This window comes from Bombus pascuorum, chromosome 11, assembly GCF_905332965.1.
Source record: "Bombus pascuorum chromosome 11, iyBomPasc1.1, whole genome shotgun sequence".
Lineage (NCBI taxonomy): Eukaryota > Metazoa > Arthropoda > Insecta > Hymenoptera > Apidae > Bombus > Bombus pascuorum.
In genome coordinates, this window is record NC_083498.1 from 2131839 (window position 1) to 2151015 (window position 19177).

At 35.5% G+C, this 19177-nt stretch overlaps 2 protein-coding genes across 4 annotated transcripts in view; one reads left to right on the forward strand and one right to left on the reverse strand.

Moving 5' to 3' along the window:
- LOC132911886 (uncharacterized) overlaps positions 1-19177 on the reverse strand; it is a 290962-nt gene that overhangs the window by 114177 nt on the left and 157608 nt on the right. The window lies entirely within an intron of this gene.
- LOC132911885 (suppressor of lurcher protein 1) overlaps positions 1-19177 on the forward strand; it is a 535060-nt gene that overhangs the window by 56203 nt on the left and 459680 nt on the right. Inside the window, exon 2 of the mRNA XM_060968897.1 lies at positions 14413-14479. Within this exon, the coding sequence (XP_060824880.1) occupies positions 14413-14479 (67 nt within the window). The remainder of the gene's footprint in view (positions 1-14412; positions 14480-19177) is intronic.

Sequence of the window (19177 nt, forward strand, 5' to 3'; positions counted from 1 at the left end):
TGCTTATACCGTACATTTATAACAATCAATTGAAGTTTTAGTAATTTGGAAATAAATTATTAATGCATAAAATTAACAACGAAACGTTTTACTTGTGTTATTTTTGTATTGAAAATCATCCTGATAGTACATCCTGAAAATTTCCGTGGTTTCTGCTGCATTTGACTTTAACATCGCGTGTTTGAAATGTTATATAGATATGGTTGGACGTATGCATTATATTACATTATATTCATTGTTTTAATCGCGTTTCCTTTGATTGAGATTGAAATTATCAAATCCATCAAAATGTCAGACACAGATATATTTTTATAATTACTGATTACCATGCTGGTGGTATTAGACAATGAATATAGCCCATTTATTGAGATAGAAACATAATTATAGTATATACATATCCACTTATTTTTGTTATATCGCTTTAATTATAACGAATAAAATATATAATATAAAGTGCAAACTAAATCTCATAAAAGTCAATTTCCTTGTCAATTTATACTTCGATAATTAATTTTTCGGTTTCCAAACTTTCCGAAAAGATGTATGTTAGCAAATATATTTCAAAGTTTAATTTCAAAAGACCTTTGACCCCGAACGATATATTATAGTTCTTTTACATATTTGTGCGTTAAAATGATCGATATTTTCTTTCATATACAGTGGCTACAAAAAATATTTGCACACACCCTTATTCTTCAATGAAGCATTTCCTTTTTTATCAGATTATACTTTTCACTGTCGTAATATCAAATTGTTTTTTTATCATATGAAGATACTAACGAATAACACGAAATTTAATATTCTTGCAAATAATTATTCAGTATGTAAATGCTATAGTAGAATGGTGTGACTATACTTTTTGCAGCCACTGTATTTGTTTATAGAAAGAAAATAACAACGTAACGGCTTCACGCGTGAGTAGCAATTAGTAAGGTAGTCGATCCAAGAACGATAATAATTGCGTAGAAGGCTATTTTGTGCAGCGGCGCGAGTCTCGACATAAAAGTGGAAAAAATAGCTCGGGTATTCCTGGCACGCTTTATTAATTAAAAACGCCAGTCAGTCGAGACTTGCATTACATTTTCCGCGGCTATTCATCACGAAGGTCATAATCTTGTTGTTGGAGGCGGTCGACCAAATTCACAGAATTACGCTGGTTATTATAGCGAGTGGAATGTAGTGGGTCAGTTGACAAAACGCATCCGTCCTGGACTTTGGGGACAATTGTTTCATACTTGTCTGTTACGTCATGCCAACTTTTAATCCCTGACGTAATCTTTTTTAAAGTTAAGTTTGTTCTCGATTATTTTATGTGGAACTGCGTTTGTGCTCAATTTTGATAGAATAGTTTTAAATAAGCAGGATGGAATTTGTAATTAACGGGCATTTTAATTACTTGCTTCTATATATTCTGGAAAAGTCCTAAATCAAACATGTGGCAAATTCATACGAATATTTGTCAACTGTAACGCTTTTTAATTTTGCTTCCATCATTTTTGAGACATCGTATTTCATAATAATATCGTTAATCGTTAATTAATTATCGTATATCGTTAATTTCATTTCTTTTATAACATAGTGAAAGCTTTTCTTATAAAATGACTCTCTTCGCTTGATACTACCATTTATTCGTACTACTTTCACAACGTAACGCTACAACTGTTCCCCCACCTTGAAGCTCACGATAAAAATTAAAAACGCAATTGAGGAAAGTTCTCTGGAAATATACGTACGAATAAAACTTTGTCCGCTGATGCAAACTCGGCTTTACCACCTGCGTAGTTGAATGTTCGTATCGCCTAAGAATTAAATATCGAATTGCTTCTCTTGTCCAAAAGGCGGTCTAAAGCGATCGGGTTACCGGCTCGCGGCTACTTTGGCCTGCGAACGAGAACGCGATATAATATTTCGTAAAGCGGCTGACACACACCGTCATTTTCTACTCTAGTTTGCTACAAAGGGCGTGGAGACGAATAAAAAGGCTGGCTGAGCCTATCTGACGTCTGTGCACACGCCAGGATGTCACTCGTGAGAAAGCGGCGTTCGTGACCTGACGCGCAAACAATGTACCACCGAAAAATATTTCTTCCTGCTTTCTAACTATAGCGCAGTAGCGAACCGCTTACCAGTTATACACGCGCTTGAAACTCGAGCTGAAAGTTTCCGGCGACGCTCTTTGCTTGGAGAAAGTATTGTTTTCGCGTCGCAAAATGCCCCCTTTTCGAAATTCGCCGCTCCAGGGCTTGTCTGTGCCTCGCTTGTCAACGAGTTTCTGCTACGAAGAACGCGGAATCATCGTGAGCTTGGCGTTCTCGATTCTAAATAGTTGTACGAGTAAGCGGAGCACGTGCGATGTCGGAGGAGTTATTATGAAAAGCGATTATGATAAGTAGACTGCGGGCTTGTGTGGATTTATGGAAAATTTGAATCTACAAAATGCACATAATGCGTTAATATTCAAACAACGTGTAAAATATACGAAGTACAATGATTATTATAATGTTTAATTGAGTGAAACAAGTTTCTGTTATATTCGTAAAAATATGAAATTACATAAGATTCCGAGAATGTCACGTATAAAACGAAATTTCAGAAAACCTACAGGAAATATCGCTTTTCGTCTTGCCTCAACCTATCACACATTTAATAAGCGTAAGTGTCCAGAAATTACTCACAAATAATCGTAATAAATTAATATTAGCTTTTACTCTCCTACAGATTCGATTCGATGTAATTTGGTTCGAAATAATATCGTTTATCTTGGATTGAAAAATATGTTATTCGTCGATCTGGCATGCAATTTGCGCTAATCTCGTATATCAAATCTATTGGAAAAGGCATTACAAGATACAAGATGTCAATACCATAGAGCATTGCTAATTGGAACGAGAAATAATGAAAAACTGTTGGTACAATAAAATAAAGAGATCATTATTGAGTTACATTGGATATTGTAGATTGATATGCGGAATAATTGAAATGGGAATTTTCAAAAGTACATTAGCTTTCGCCGAGCAACATATGATGTAAATTTTACATGATTTAATTTTATCACGTATAAATTATTTATCATGAAAGCTGTTGACGTATATATCTTCGTTAATTATTTAAAATTTTCAATATGTCACGTAGAACTTTTACAGGCATTAAATACAATTGATTTTTCTTAATAGCATCTACCGTCATCGCGTTTAAAAGACCTTTAAAACAATATTTCGACCGTTCGCTCTCTTTTATCGACCACGATCGAACATCGATTTTCTAATCAGAAGTTATTTATTGCGCATCGGTATCAGTTGGGTAAAATGGTTTCCGAGTTGGCTCGAGGGAGTGCGAACTGTTTTAGTTTTCTACCGAGGGAAAATGGCAACTTTATATCTCCATTCTCCTTCCGGGCGTGCGAGCCTCGCGCTAAAAATATAAGTTTCTTCCTGTTCTACTTCCCTAATCTTCCGTTCCGAGTCGTAGGAAACTCGCGGAGAAGGGTGCAATTTTCGAAGACACGCTCTCCCCTTTTTCTTCCGCTTCTTTCCGTGCGAAATCTGCCGCGCAAGTTCGCAGTGGTATTGCACGGCAATGAACGATTTTTCCATCGGCGGCGAGGAATCGACTTTAAGTGTCGTATCGAATTGGCATACGAATCTCTCATTACGCGGATCGATCGTACTCTCTGAGTCGGTCGACCGTTCCGAAACTGGAAGAAATAGGAGAATAAATAAACGGCGAAATCGATTACGAGAGTATCGAACTGCATCGCTCCCTCTTGGTTGCTGCTCGCGACGGGTTTCGCGAGCCAATCGAACGAGAATTTTCATCGTTCGCGATAACTCAGACAAGATACATACAGCGATACTTCGGCCAGTTTTGCACCGTGCATGTATGATATTTCTGTTAAGTATTCCACCATCCTTTCCGACCGAAATGAAAAATTACAGTGTCGATTAAATTTATAGAAAATGATAGTTACCCGTTTCAGTCACGATATAGACTGTCTCATTGTAATAAACTTTTGTACTGGTGCTACGTGTACTCACGCAAAATCATATTTTTATGAGCATAATTCCAAAAATGGAATCTAAGTAGCGAATTGGTTCAGCTATTAAACATTGTGACAGATATTATATTTTGAGTAGTTTATACATTTTTGCATATTATGTGCATTCTATACACTTTTGAAGTTTTAACTTTCCCGTAAATGCTATAAATAAGCGCGAAATCTTCAAATAAATCTTCAAAGTATTTATGTTTCTTTGACAAAAGTTTCATTTGAATGAGCTTTATACAGGCTCCCCCAGTCTCTTAAAATGATTCATCGAAAGTCCTAACTTACGACGAATACTTAGAACAGGAAAAATAAGTATTCCAAGGCGTGATGCCTTCAGGAAATCTTCATCTAGATTCAGCGTATGTGCGCGGCGCCTGTAGATGTACAAGTGTAACAGAGAATTTATGTGACACGAAATGTGTACACGTATTCTTGTAACACTTTGGTGATTTCTTTTCAGAACGGCACGCCATTGTTGATCATCGTTCAGGAAAGAGGCACTCTTTTGTTTTCAGCGTCGACTAGTCTTTATTCGTAATAGAATACGTGACACTAGCAGTGTAACGTAAAATTTCAAGAAAAAACGAGGAAATATTCATACAAATCTATCTCACTCGAGCTGACAAGGGGAGCTCGTAAATAACGCTCGACGGAACCATGTTTGCGCTCATCGCTAATGCATAAAGCAAAATATTCAACAAGGATTCATTCTCGTATAAATTTTGTCCTAGTGACTGCTTTTAACGCTTTTCGTTTCATTCAGAGATCTTCAAAGCTGTTCACGTGTTAGGAATTGTATATACAAAGTATAAGCGCAGTGCTTTTGATATATTAGTCATATCGTTCGTATATCGATTATTTTCACAAATTTTATCGTACCTTTTCCCGATATTAATATTTCTGATCAAACGCGTTCATTGCAACAAAGAACTTCACCAGCTTACATTATATTGGTCTTAACGAAGTAGAGTATAAAGTACAATCGGTCACAAAACTCTGCATATTCCCTATCCTTAAATATAAAATATTATAGTACACAGTTAAGTAGTTAACTTTATGAATTTTTTTTCACATACTCGGACATGTAACGCTAAAATATAATACGGCTTATTCGCCTTCTTTCTTATGAGGAAAATTGAAATAAAAGAAGAATATAAAATGTAATGCCACAATAATACACTTGTTATACGTACATGAAATCATAAAAATGACAAGCTTAACATGATATTAATACCTCGCAGGTCTTCTTCTTTACATAAGATTCAATGTCCTCCTACTTCCCCACTGTTGAAAAAATTAAAGGTTTTGTAATGTAATACTGTGCCAAGATTTTTTAATACGTTAATAACAATACGTCAACAATAATTGCGTCAGTTTTCTTGGTAATGCGTATAGACTTTCGTGACTGACTGTACGTCTAGCCACAACATTCGTCGATTTTATTATCGAACGTAACAGAAGCGTATACTGAGAATAAGTTCGAAAGATCGAGAGAGACTTATCCGTATTGTTTCGACTCTTCATCTATTAGCCCGTTAAGGAGAAGGGGAAGCATAAGAAAAACAAAGTAAATAAAACGAAGAGAAATAGAAGTAGAAATATAGTTGATCGCGGTGCTTTTCACTAATGTCAGCAGTCGCCGGTGGTTTTCAGGCCGACAACACGAAACGGGGTCACCGATCGCATTGTACTGCTTTAGCGAGTGGAGGACCGAGGCACTTCGCAACAATTCATGCACTTTTGACCTTTGCTGCGTTCTCTCTCCGCGAGAGAGTGCAACTGGAACGGCCTACTTCTTGCATGGACTCGAGACGACGCTAATACAATTTCGAGACGGCGTCGGGGGCAAGTATCAGCACGACACAGCTTGTGTACGACTGAGAATATACTTTAATACCTATACATATATATATACATACATATACACATACCTGTATCGATATACACAGATGTCTCGGCAGATACATTCTAGATAACTTTTATTAACGATTTCACAGAGGGTGTCAAACTGATTTTGATCATTAAAGATAACCTTGAACGATATTTGTGATAGTTGTAAGACGGAATATTTAGTTACCGTGATGTATAAAATTTATCTGACCAAGAAGTGATTTATTTTACAGTCTATTAAGTATGGACGTACACGTACCAAGTAATATTTTTATCAATTAATATTTACTCAGTAATACATTGCTGATTCAGTCTTTCGTTTAGGTATGTAGCGCGGCAGAATTTTTAATGTATTACATACTTGTTCTCTCGACCCTATTCAAGTAAATTTATTTATGAATATCATAAACCTCGAGCTATATTGAACTGCATAGTTTCCCAGAATCTTCTCTAAAACTCAGTTTGCCTATTCGTCGAATTCCACGGTGAAAATAAAACATTTTACCGTTCGCGAGTAGTTTTTCAGATCACCAATATTTCTCGCCGATTGGAACTTTCTATCGGACACATGCTTATTAAAGCACGAGGAGAGGCCGTGACTACTCCTTCCACTATTCTATTTATCGTTCTACGCCGGTTTTATTGGAGTTCTCAGGGGTAACCGCTCAAAGAGCCAGATTTGGGATGTTAATTTATTCCATTTCGTCGAGGAAAAGGGCTTCATGAAAAATCTAGGCCGGATTCCACCCACGTGTAGCTTCGAAACGTGCTTCGAGTCATTCCACAGCATCCGTGTTAATCATCCAGTGGACAGTAGGAAGTCAGGCCAGCGAAAATAGTACGCTCTATACTATTAGTTTCGCAAATATGAATTCATTTTGACCCGCTTGGTATTATATAAAAACCACGATTATATTTTTATTGTTGTAAATAGCGATATTTTTATAATCACATTTTATAATCTTCTATTTGGATGCAATTATACGTTGAATTATTATACTTTGAAAAAGTTCGCAAGTAATTTACAAAACATTTTTCACGTTACATCGACGTAAAATTCACGTGCTGAATCGATGCCCTAAATCGATCTTCACATTTTTTTTTTATTTTTTGAGACATCTTATAACATACAGTACCTAGTAGCTAAGATTCGAAGAAATGTCAAGTCATCTTGGAAATGACACTGTTATTAAATTCGCCACTTAACGTGTGATGAATACCATTCTATATAGCTATTGAGAAAGCATTTAAAGTTAAGTTCTCTGATTCTATATTCTGTTATTCATATCGGCTCCCCATAGAACTGATCGACGAAAGTATTTCATCGCCACAGAACCTCCTAATTTCCAATATATCGCTGTATACAGTTCTAAAGTTTAATTGTGAAATTTATACTACACTGTCCTTGTGATTCGCATTTTACCTGACTTTGACATGCAAACCGCGCCAATTACCACTAAATACATTTACCTAACAGCTGTCCTGCCTATTTCGTGTAGCTTGCAAAACGAAACTAACAACGTTCGACCATCGAGTCGACTATATACCTAGCGTAGTCAGGCTGGGCCTTTGTCACGAGAAATTTATTTACAGGACAACATTCCTATTCCGAATGGTTGTCGCAACGGATATTACCACCGCAGTCCACCGCGATGAGGGGGAAAAATACGATTCTTATTAACCTTCTGTCCTATTCGCTTTAGGAATATGAACTAAATTAACATTTTGACTGCCGCGGTGACCCAAGCTATTTTACTAAATTTTTTAGAATATTTAAAATAAGATGGACCGAAAATTGTACAGCGAATGTTATAGCGTGGCATATTTGAAGTTCCATTTCAAGTTTAGTTTTTTGTACTCGATAATATGGTAAGCGATTCTCGCGAAGGGTTGCACAGCGATATGGTCACAAACATCTTAAACGAACATTTATCCGGCGTTTGCGTTTCTCGAACGAGCGTTCTTTTATCCAGATATTGGGATTATAGCGTAATGGCGTAACCGATTCATTTGCACAGTTTTCAGATATCTTCAACGATTGTTCGAGAAGTGCTTATTGTATACGGAAAACGCGCGTAAAATTTTTCTCATACACCGAACAATTGCAGCGAAACGAGTTTAAGAATTTTCAATGAAATTGCTGCTCTGCGGAAATCTTTTGTCAACCACTGGCTGCTTATTGGAAATGAAGCCGAGAAAGATACAGTGCTGGACAAAAGTATTGGCACAGCAAGATTGTTATGATACAAATGCTTATAACTATTAAACAAATTGATTTAAACAAAAAACTTTTTGACGTATTTATTTATTATCTATCCTAGTTTATTACATAACAAGAGCAACAATATAAATAAAATAATACGCAAAATAATAACAAAAATATATTTTTTGAACATTTTATGGGTGGACAAAAGTATTGGCACAGTAGAATATTTACGCTTATAACTAATTACATAATAAACTTCTAATATTTTGTTGGCAGTCCTTTTCTTTTAAGGACTTCCTTTAATCTTCTTAATTATAACACTCGATCAGTGAAACTGGAGACTTCAGTTATTAAACAACAAAAAACCAAGAAAGAGTAATAATGTCTAGAAAAACGAAAGAAACCACAATTGAAGAAAGAAAAATAATATTAAATTTATATAAGATGAATAAATCTTACAACGAAATTGCACAAATCATAAACAGAAGTCGTTTTACTGTGCGTTCAGTCATAAAACGCTTTAAAAGTGAAGAAAATCTAGAGAATCAAATTAGGAGTGGTCGCCCTTCTAAGGTAACAATTCGAGAAAAAAGGAAAATCGTAAATATTGTAAAGAAGGATCCAAAAACTAATTCGACTGAAATTGCTTCGATGTTAAAAGCTGAGTGTGAAAAAGAAGTAAGTACCAAAACTGTACGTAGGGTATTGAAGGATGCCGGTTATTCTGCCCGTGCAGCACGAAGAAAGCCCTACATCAGTAAAATAAACCAAAAGAAAAGAGTGGAATTCGCGAAAGAGTTTGTTACGAAAGATACTGATTTTTGGGAAAAGATCATGTTTTCAGATGAAAGTAAGTTTAATATTTTTAAATCTGACGGCAGAATATTAGTATGGCGAAAACCCAACACAGAGATGGACGAACTGAATCTGCAAGCCATGAAACATGGGGGTGGTGGTTTAATGGTGTGGGGATGTATGGCATCATCGGGTGTAGGAGAACTTATATTCATTGATGAGATAATGGATAAATATGTATATTTAAATATACTCAAGCAAAATCTTTTGAAAAGTACTCAAAAATTAAACCTCCCCAGGGATTTCTATTTTCAGCAGGATCGAGATCCTAAACATATGGCGTATATTGTTCGTCAGTGGATAATATATAATACTGCCCACACATTAAACACACCACCTCAAAGTCCCGATATGAATCCCATTGAGCACGTGTGGAACGAATTGGAAAAAAGAATTAGGAAACATAATATCACAAGCAAGTCTGAACTGAAGAAAGTTCTTCTGCAGGAATGGAGCAATATTGTACCTGAATTCACTAAAAAATTAGTCCACTCGATGCCCAGAAGATTAAAGGAAGTCCTTAAAAGAAAAGGACTGCCAACAAAATATTAGAAGTTTATTATGTAATTAGTTATAAGCGTAAATATTCTACTGTGCCAATAGTTTTGTCCACCCATAAAATGTTCAAAAAATATATTTTTGTTATTATTTTGCGTATTATTTTATTTATATTGTTGCTCTTGTTATGTAATAAACTAGAATAGATAATAAATAAATACGTCAAAAAGTTTTTTGTTTAAATCAATTTGTTTAATAGTTATAAGCATTTCTATCATAACAATCATGCTGTGCCAATACTTTTGTCCAGCACTGTATATCAAAAGGTTGCAAGCTAGGTTTGTAAACGTGGGCCATACTTTCAGTGATTATAATTTCGATATTAAGACTCTTATGGAAAGAATATAAACGTATTATTATTTGTCATACCACTAATTCTGCCATTTGAATGTATTTTTTTTTTATTGTTATTTAAGTTATTAACTTTCTTGTAATTTTGAAATAATATTTTCATAACGCGAGGAAATGTATACTACTTTAAAGGTTAATTTTAAAAGGCAAACGCTTTAAGGATTTTCTCCAACTTTCGATAGCAATCGTCTGGCTCAAATCCAAAGTTAAACGAACGTTTGATTAGAATTTTGAAAAAGTTTCCGCTAACTTCAGTTTTCCTGATTTGTTTGTGTTCATGTATCTTTTTAATCCTGCTAATAAGGCTGATAAAACTTGAACATTTCAGAACAGTGTTCCTAAATTTCATACATTGATCCTCGATTAACATCATTATTACTCCCTACTCCTTCTACATACAGTATTCATTTATTTCTTAAAATGACCATTTAATTACAATAGAAATTTTGCCAACGTTTCATTCCGGTATTCAGAAATTATTCGATAAAAGAATAAACGTTAAATTCATACGTGAAGTATACCGTAAAAGTTACGCGATTAAACAGTTTTCCGAACTGTTACACTAGCAACAAAAATATACAAGTCCTCGTCTCAATCTTGAATTAATAGGAAATAGCTACTTAAAATTGTGACAATCCATTTCCAATTGTGACAAGTTTTCACTGCAGAAGAAATCAAACTATTGCTTCACTATTCAAAGATAATAAATTTTGTTCCTTAAATATTTTAACAATTTTTATCAATGTCCATCAGGAAAAAAGATTATGGCGGTCGTGTCGGAGCAAATATTAGCATATTCCGGCTGCCTCCCCTTTTATTTGATTCAATCCTCAAAGAAGATACTAAAGATATCACTGTTTTAAGTGTTTGCCCAAGAGGTGTACCCAAGGTTGACTTCAAAGGAAGTGAAACATTTACAAAGAGGTCTCCATTGTTCGCCAATGTCAACAATTCTTTTTACGCAAAGCGAAACGACGTCTGTCGACCAAAACTCATGACGGTTCGATGTTTCGACGTTTCAACAGACATTGAATAGACTTGTATACACTACTTTTAATTTAACATTAAATCTACGGAACCATTCGAATTGACTACTATCATATTTTTTGTCTTTGCAGACATTAAAAAGAGTTTTTCATAATATTAATTTTTACTTTTATTGAGACAGAAACATGAGTACGTATATTACTGGTACTTGTTTATTTTTGTCCTATTGCTTTAATTCTAATCAACGACGAATAATATATTTGGCTAAATATTAAATGTTAGTTAGTTCTACTATCAATCCATCTTCGTCTTCTCTTGCTTTTTCCCTACTGTACGTTATGTTTGTTCGTAATAATAGAATCCCGTAATACTTCAACCGTATCGAAGAAAAAATTCCGAGATGACACGGTATTCGCATAAAGGAGCGCGTAGAATCGATCGCATTCAGTACAGCAATTTTGGATTATAGTATACGCTTGTAATGGCTGAGAACGTACATTTCCCCTCTGCTGGGATCGCCTTCGAAATATCGCGCGGATGGATACGAGCTTTTCTACCCTGGTGCTGGCTTTAAGTGGATTTAGCCGCGCGAGATCGCTCCACATTCGGAACCAATCGATGGTGCAATTTTAATGAAGCCCCGTCATTTGCTTAATTCATATTTACGGACGCGCTATTTGCCAGGATTAAAGTCCTGTTTCGTTTGTCTGAAACATCTTTTTATGATATACGCGTGTCATGTTGCATTCATTAGCCCAGAGCCGTGAATAATGCGTGATTTAATGTCGTTAGACGGAACACCGCGATTAAAGTCTCGCGGGAAAAGTTTAATAAATATCGACGTCGTTAATGAAGCGGATAACAATGTTATAGAAACTCCGGCAAAATAGAAACAAAACAGATGCGTTTAAAGTAATATTTTAAATGGCGATGATGCTATTATACGTTCCGTTGAGTAATGAATAACGATCCAGTTTTTGGATACAGTCAAATAAATTCACAACATAAATTTAAATCAGTTCTAAAAGAACGAACGATTTATTTCCATAATCTATCGTAAGAAGATGCCACGTATAACGATAAATGTTAAAGCTAAATTTATAAGGCAGCGTTTGCAACATCGTCGTTTTCTTGTACTTTTCGATTCGTAGAATTCGACGCTCTAGTTTCGTAATTGTTAGAATTATCTTTTTGCAAAACTGGTTTTGGAGGATCTCGAGTGTATCTCCGATGGTTTGGCTAAGAGGCAAACTTAAAATTCCACACGTTCGCCGGTCGAATCAATTTGACAAATCGGTCGTGCCGTTCGTTTCCTGTTCTGCGAAGAATTTCAGCCGGTTTCCGATATTTTACAGTTAAAAGTCTGCTTGTTGGAAATTCAGTATACGCCGTCTTTCGCACGGCTGCTTCTGTATATGCGCAGATCGGTCGTGCGTGCACGCGCACAGGCCTCTGTTCAAGAGTTCATTTGCTTTCGCTAGAACGGACACCGGAGAATTGGTCCTCCCTGTGTGTACCGACGCACCTGTGCACGATTGTACAGACTGTTTCTAAATTGGATGATCAAAGTGCCATAGTACATCACGTGGCTACCAATACGAAAAGACGTGGTGATTATCAGTCCCAAATTTCCATGTATCCTGATAAGGAAAAACTGTAATTTATGCACTTCTAGATTATGTTGATGATAAAATAATATTACAAAATTGAATATATATATTAATAATATAATATAATATATATAATAATAATAATATAATATATATATTATAACGTTTTATATATATATGTCGTGTTGGCGTTAGGAGCGTGTAATGAGTCTTCGCTGGTGTTGTTCATTGTTGTTGCACAAACGTTTATTACACTGATATAGTTGGTACAAGATTGACAAACGCCCGCGGTAACTAGACGATAATGACAATGACCCTAGGTTCGATATGGCGAATCCACGGTCCACGAGATAACGAATATACTTTGCTTCGAAGTCTAAGTCGGACTCGACTTACTACTCGTGATACAAGGATCGCTTGATTAGCTCTTTGCTAAGACGTAGATTATTCACCGATCGTACAAACACACTAGGCGTATGGCTAATGAGACTGCCAGAGAGAGAATGACTTTCCGTCACGACGACGCTGCAGAGGAAGACTATGATAGGATGTGCCTGAGGGCACGAGATCATCGGATTCGTCAAAGAAAGCCTCCACGCGGAGGGTGAAGGAAATGAGTTATTGGTTAAATTGGTTAATTTCTATATTGGCGGTTAGCAAAGGATGCTAGCCGCCCTTGAGAGAGAGTTCCTGGCGGGAAGCGTCGCACGTGAGGAAATCTGATCTCCCATATCTTTCCGCAATAGGTGACAGATTTACGGGCGGATAGAATAAAGACTGTTTGTCAATCGGAAGGACTTTAGTTAACTAAGTCCTAAGATTTGTAGCGGTTTCTCGGGCTATCTGAGCATAAACTGTGAATGATGCATCGGCATCTGGCGATCATCTTACTCAAAGAATGCGGTCTGTGTGTGGCGAGCCGCGGGGCCGTTGGAATGTCTTATTGTCAATTGTCGGCACTGCCAATTCTTTAAAGGAAAGCTATGTAACTTCATATCTCTGTTAGGCGGAACGTTCATCCCGCGACCGTGGCTACGCTTCGGCGACCGATTGTCGGCTCGAGCCTAAAAGCTCACTGTCACAAGTTTCGAATGACTATGTTGGGTTATTTCTTAAATGCTACGGTATTGAGGTTTTCCAAGTAACTCCAACGGGGGGCCCGGTGTCCTTTCATCTCCGACATACATGTGTATATATAAAACTTTAAGCGAACAATTTTCAAAATGTGCTGCATCACGTTATTCTTTAATATCTTATTTATAAGAAATTTGTTTAGATTTGTAGGTTATTAATACTTAAATTATTTAACGAGGAAAGAAACGTATCTTGTATTCATTATATTTATTTGATGTCCTGTTCATGGTTTATTTAAACATGTCTTTGTTTTACTTTAAACCCAATCATATTTCCCTTATTTTGAATACACTTCTAGAAGTTTGAGGAAAGTATTAAATAAATTTCCTTGATGTGCATTGTTTCTCGTCTTAACTGCGTGCTAAAGTTTTTCTTAAGATATCCAAAATATATTTACTTCTCGAAACAAGTTTAGAATAAGTTGCTTATTAAAACAGTGAGATCGGGATATAGATATTCGGGATATAGGACTGTAGCAAGATTAAGTAAGACTCGTATCTCTATGGAATCGATGTCATATGTGTACATAATTGTACATGTATATGATGGCTCATTTCTCCGAAATGTTAGTGACGCGTTCCTCGAGCTGAACCACAGCTCCTTCTTGTAATTAGTGCAGCCACGAATCCATTGGATTTCGTGGTTGGGCCTGGAAGCCTCGTCGAGCAGCTTTCATCGTACGTTTTAATCAGCGTATAATTATATTAGAAGATGGTCGGGAGCTGCGGAATAGCAATTAAACGTCTTGTGAAAAATATCTGCGGTTTTTGTTTCAGATGCAGAGAGCGGTGCTACTGCTCTGTTGGCTGCCGCTCCTCAACCACTGCCACGCCGTAAATCCAGGTAATAGAAAGATACTTTTGGCTAGCTTTTATTAGAGTTGTTCTCTCGTTAACTTTTAAACCGTTCTATTGCCTCCTCTGCGATGCTCGCGCAATTTAATACCATTTTGGAACGAGATAATGTCTCGAAGCAATAGCTTCCTAAACAACTAAACGTGTTTCGCTTGATATTGAGAATCGTTGGTGACAACTAGACTGCAGGTTTTTACGCGTTTCTAAGAAACTTGAAATTATAAAAGTGCAGATAATACGAAAGAATATATATATATAATATGCAAAGTATAGTGTTTTTTATAATGCTTGGTATTTTACAATACTTTATTTGCATCCAGTATATCTTGATACGTTTTTTTCTTTCGAAATGAAGATTAAAATTCAACTGAACAGTCAAAGCGCCACACATGTGGATATTTTTGCACATGGCGTAGTGTACGTAGAAATACGTAGGATTTCAACGAATTAAACAGGCAGCGGTTAAAACCAGCGTTTAAAATAAATTCGTTTATCTCATTTCCCAAGAGGATATATGAAAAACTTGTTTCGCAATATGCTTGAATTGTTTAACTTACGCGCTTTGTACTTTCTACACAATTACGTATCTAATTTATCGACCCACGTACAATTTTAATTAATAAATATATCAGTTATGAAATATAAAAAGACCAACCTTTGCCACCAATCTAAAACTGCTACCTCGCGTATAAACGATCTTTTATATTCCAACATTTTTCCCACGCCAATAAAACCCTTAACAATTTCATCCGACGCGCTGTCGTAAATTTCCATCCAACTTCCGAAATGGCTCCGCCGTCGAATCATTAAAGTTACAAACGACAAAATGTTTCCGCGTTTCACGGAATGTGCTCGCCCCGAATGCGAAACTCGTCGGAATACATATCCGAAGAAAAATTAACGTCCATAAAGTCTTACGGAGCGTAGACACGATCGATTTAACGTATTATTTTCCGGGAACCGATAAAATCGATCGTCGTCCAGCTTCCGATTATCGCGCTAATGCTAGTCGCGTTCACGCGGCGCATCCATCTGAATCTCTTAACCCGCCGCAGCCCTCGAATTTTTATATTCTAATCGTTATATTCCAATTTTTATATTCCTCGAATATCTATATCCGATATTTTTACTGCCGACAAGCAGAGAAACATAAAATATTTTAAGTCCAAATAAAATTCATTCGTATCAATAAAACGATTCTTTCGTATTTTCTTCAAAATCAAGAAATGTTTTAACAGAAAGGCACGATTCAGTCGAAAATGACTTAAAGAACGCAGCTGGATTAATATTTTTCGACGTAATCGGTCAAAGAAACAGAATATTGTTTTTAGAGGAATTCCTTTTGGTTATGTAACATTATAATATATTACTTTCGTAATTCCAATGCTATACCATACATTTTTAATGCAATAAGATGCGCAACATGAAGTAGGAGGTTCTTACGCCCGTATAACTATTTGCGACTTAAGAGCATACAGTGATGCGCAGAATGAAAATATTGTCTTTCACAGTGGCGCACAGTAGTATAGGACAATGATCAAGCGGACGAGGCAGCGCTCGGGTTGCATCTAGGAGCGTAATTCTCTAGAAATGAATAAGTATATACTTTCAACCCCATTAGCGTACAATTTTTTTTTTTTTTTTTTGTTTTACTTAACCGGTTAAAAATGCACGCTTTGTCTTCAATGGAATTGCTTCTTGGCTGTATAATAGTATATCTTTTTCTAACTCTAATAATACATCTTACGTTTTTAATACAATGAGAAGCAAAACGCAAGATAGAAAGTAAAAAAAGCAAGTGTTTTTATAAATACGAAAACGTGATTGTATTTATTAGTAGAAAAAGTGGTTAGTCAGCAGTGTTCGTGTCTCACACGGGCCTTTGCATTTTGGACAGTTAGCTGTGCTCGTGTCTCACCCTTAAGGGGTTAATGTATAGCCGGAAGTTAGGCGTTTGAACGTATCTAGGCAACATGCCGGACAAAAACACTGCTCGAGCCAGGATCGTTAAGAATCGCCGCACGATGATGGTCGCCGGTTTTATTCGAAGTCACGAATCGCAAGGATACACGAGCTCAATTCGTTTATCTCTCTCTCTCCCTCTCCCTCTCCCGGTACGCGTATCGCGACGCTTATTTTATCATATCGGAAGCATGTTACATGCTTTGGCTAGTCTCGTGATACAACTTCCGTTGGCGTTGAGAGGTTCACTTGTACTACTGATATCACTCGTGCTGATATCGCTTGAAGAATGGTGCGAGTAAACGCGTGGCATGTATGTACTTTGGTTTGATGCAGGATAGTTTATACGGTTTTGCAAATCAGATGACTGAGAGAAATATGTTTCTAGCTATTTTTATAGTATTTATCAGGGGGATCATTGAGATGTTGCGATTGAAAAGGCTGGAACTTTTATCACTAGACTGAGGGTGTTTATGCAAATTCGTATTTTTACGAACGCGAGTAAAGAAATGGAAATCTAAGGGATTCGTTTCATTCATTGTAATTTACGATGAGTGTATTTGATGGATCGTGAAATTTCTCATAAATGCATATTTATTATAATGATGTTAGAAACATTAATTGAGAATAAAAGGACGATGGTATTTGAACGTTTTAAAAATTAGATTGATAAATGGAGTGTTTCGTGTATTTTCAAGAAATATTTAGACCAAATTTTGCTGAACGAGGAACGAAAGATTGCTAAATTACTCGTTTTTATTCGAAAATTGATAAAGATTACAATCCATAAATTAACAATTTTCAAATTATAGATATTTTATCGGATCCACTGAAGCACATAAATTAGAGTACGCACAGAGATTTCAGTTAAAAATACAGATGAAAAATATTGATATATGATCGCTTGGAGATAAAGCGAAACATTTTGAATATCCGAAATCACTATGTGCATGCTTTGAAAATTGTAGTTATTAACCAGCTAATGACCTCCTGGGAACGGTAATAACTTGAATTATGCTTTCATTATTGTACTTCGTGGGACGTAACTCATACTTTTGCACATGAATTACTGCCTATAATAAAGTGTAATGATAATAAACTTTCTTTCATTCGTAAAATAGATGAATACAAACAGATTTCGCGATAAAAGTAGCTTACTGATATGATTAGTATAAAATTTGCATACCTACATGGTAATTTAAAGTGCTAAAGGGAGTAATTCATGTAGTATATGTGATGATACTGGTATGCGTGGTGCCACGTGGACAAGTTATGGTTTGGCCAGTATGGGCAACGTTATTCTCGTGTCGATTATTTTTGACAGAATGTAAATTAGTTATAAAATTACAAATAGAGAGATTCGGGATAATTTTTTTTCATACATGATTTTCACATTATACATAAGTATATATATTAAACTAGATTATGTAAGTGAGTTATGAATGTGAAGTGTTGCTGTACCACTTATCTCTTTTTAATTGTTAGATACGAGAATTAGATACGGTATAAGGCGGTAATTATGTGAAATATATTTATGTATATATACTACAAAGTATCATAAAGAAATTTTCCAAAGCCAGAAGTTGCAAATAAATTAAATTATCTGTCAATCTATAGTTGTAGTATATGTGCTTCGGATTTAAAAACTGTCAGTAAAATAAGATAGTCAAACGTTACTAGAGCATGCTGCATAGAACGCTACGTTATTCTTTGAATAGTATAAGCAACAAATGAAACTTTCGCGAAACTCGGTTTGGTTTTCAATCTAAAATGCAAAATTTGATGAAAATTCTTTGACCCAGGAGAAGAGATAAGAAACTCGAACTAACTTAACTACTCATATAATTAAAATTCTTTAACCTCGAAAGTAATTTTTTAACTTCATTTACAATTCATGTTTTAGTAAGGTACTTCTTTTAAGCGATCTTGTTTTCTCTGCTGAGCGAAAAACGTTCGTTTCATATTTTATAGCAAAATTTACTTTCATCCAGAAGCTTGACCGTTTCGTGACTTCTTTTTGTATAAACTGCAGTTCGATGTCTTGTTTCGAGGAAAACTTATTATCTCGACGTACTTTAACCTTATATTTCTCTAAATCTGAAGGCAAGTAGAAAATTTAATATTTGGTATCGTCAGATTGGTTAGCAATAAATTTAACATTAAATCTCTTTCGATTGTTTTCATATTTTCAACCATATATTTGGTAGCAAGATTTTAATCCTATAACACGTTGATTTATACCTTTATGCAAACATTTGTAAATGAAGCGACTTAAGCATTGTGTTTGAAAGTTGAACAATGTAAATATGCATATCCGTATTTGATTATTGTTCATTTTATTTATACAATACTGTTTTTGAACAAAAAGAACAGCCTATTGGAATATGTAAAAACTCTCTGACCTCAAAAGCATATTGTTTTTCCAATATTTTAATAATAATATCTTAATATTTCAGTAACATTGTGTAATGTAGGAGCATTCCAATCCGTTTTATTATACGTACTTCCTTTGTGTATATTAAAGCAAAACTTTAATGATTTTGGAACATTACATTTCTGTGTTTGCAATTGATATTCTTTTTGCTGCAATTTATAATTTTTACTAGTATCTCCGAAATTACACTCTTAATTATATCTCTATATTATATTTATTATGATAACACTTTTGCCCCCATTTATGCAAAACGAATCGAAATTTTTACTCTCTGACGATATCGCTTATCAA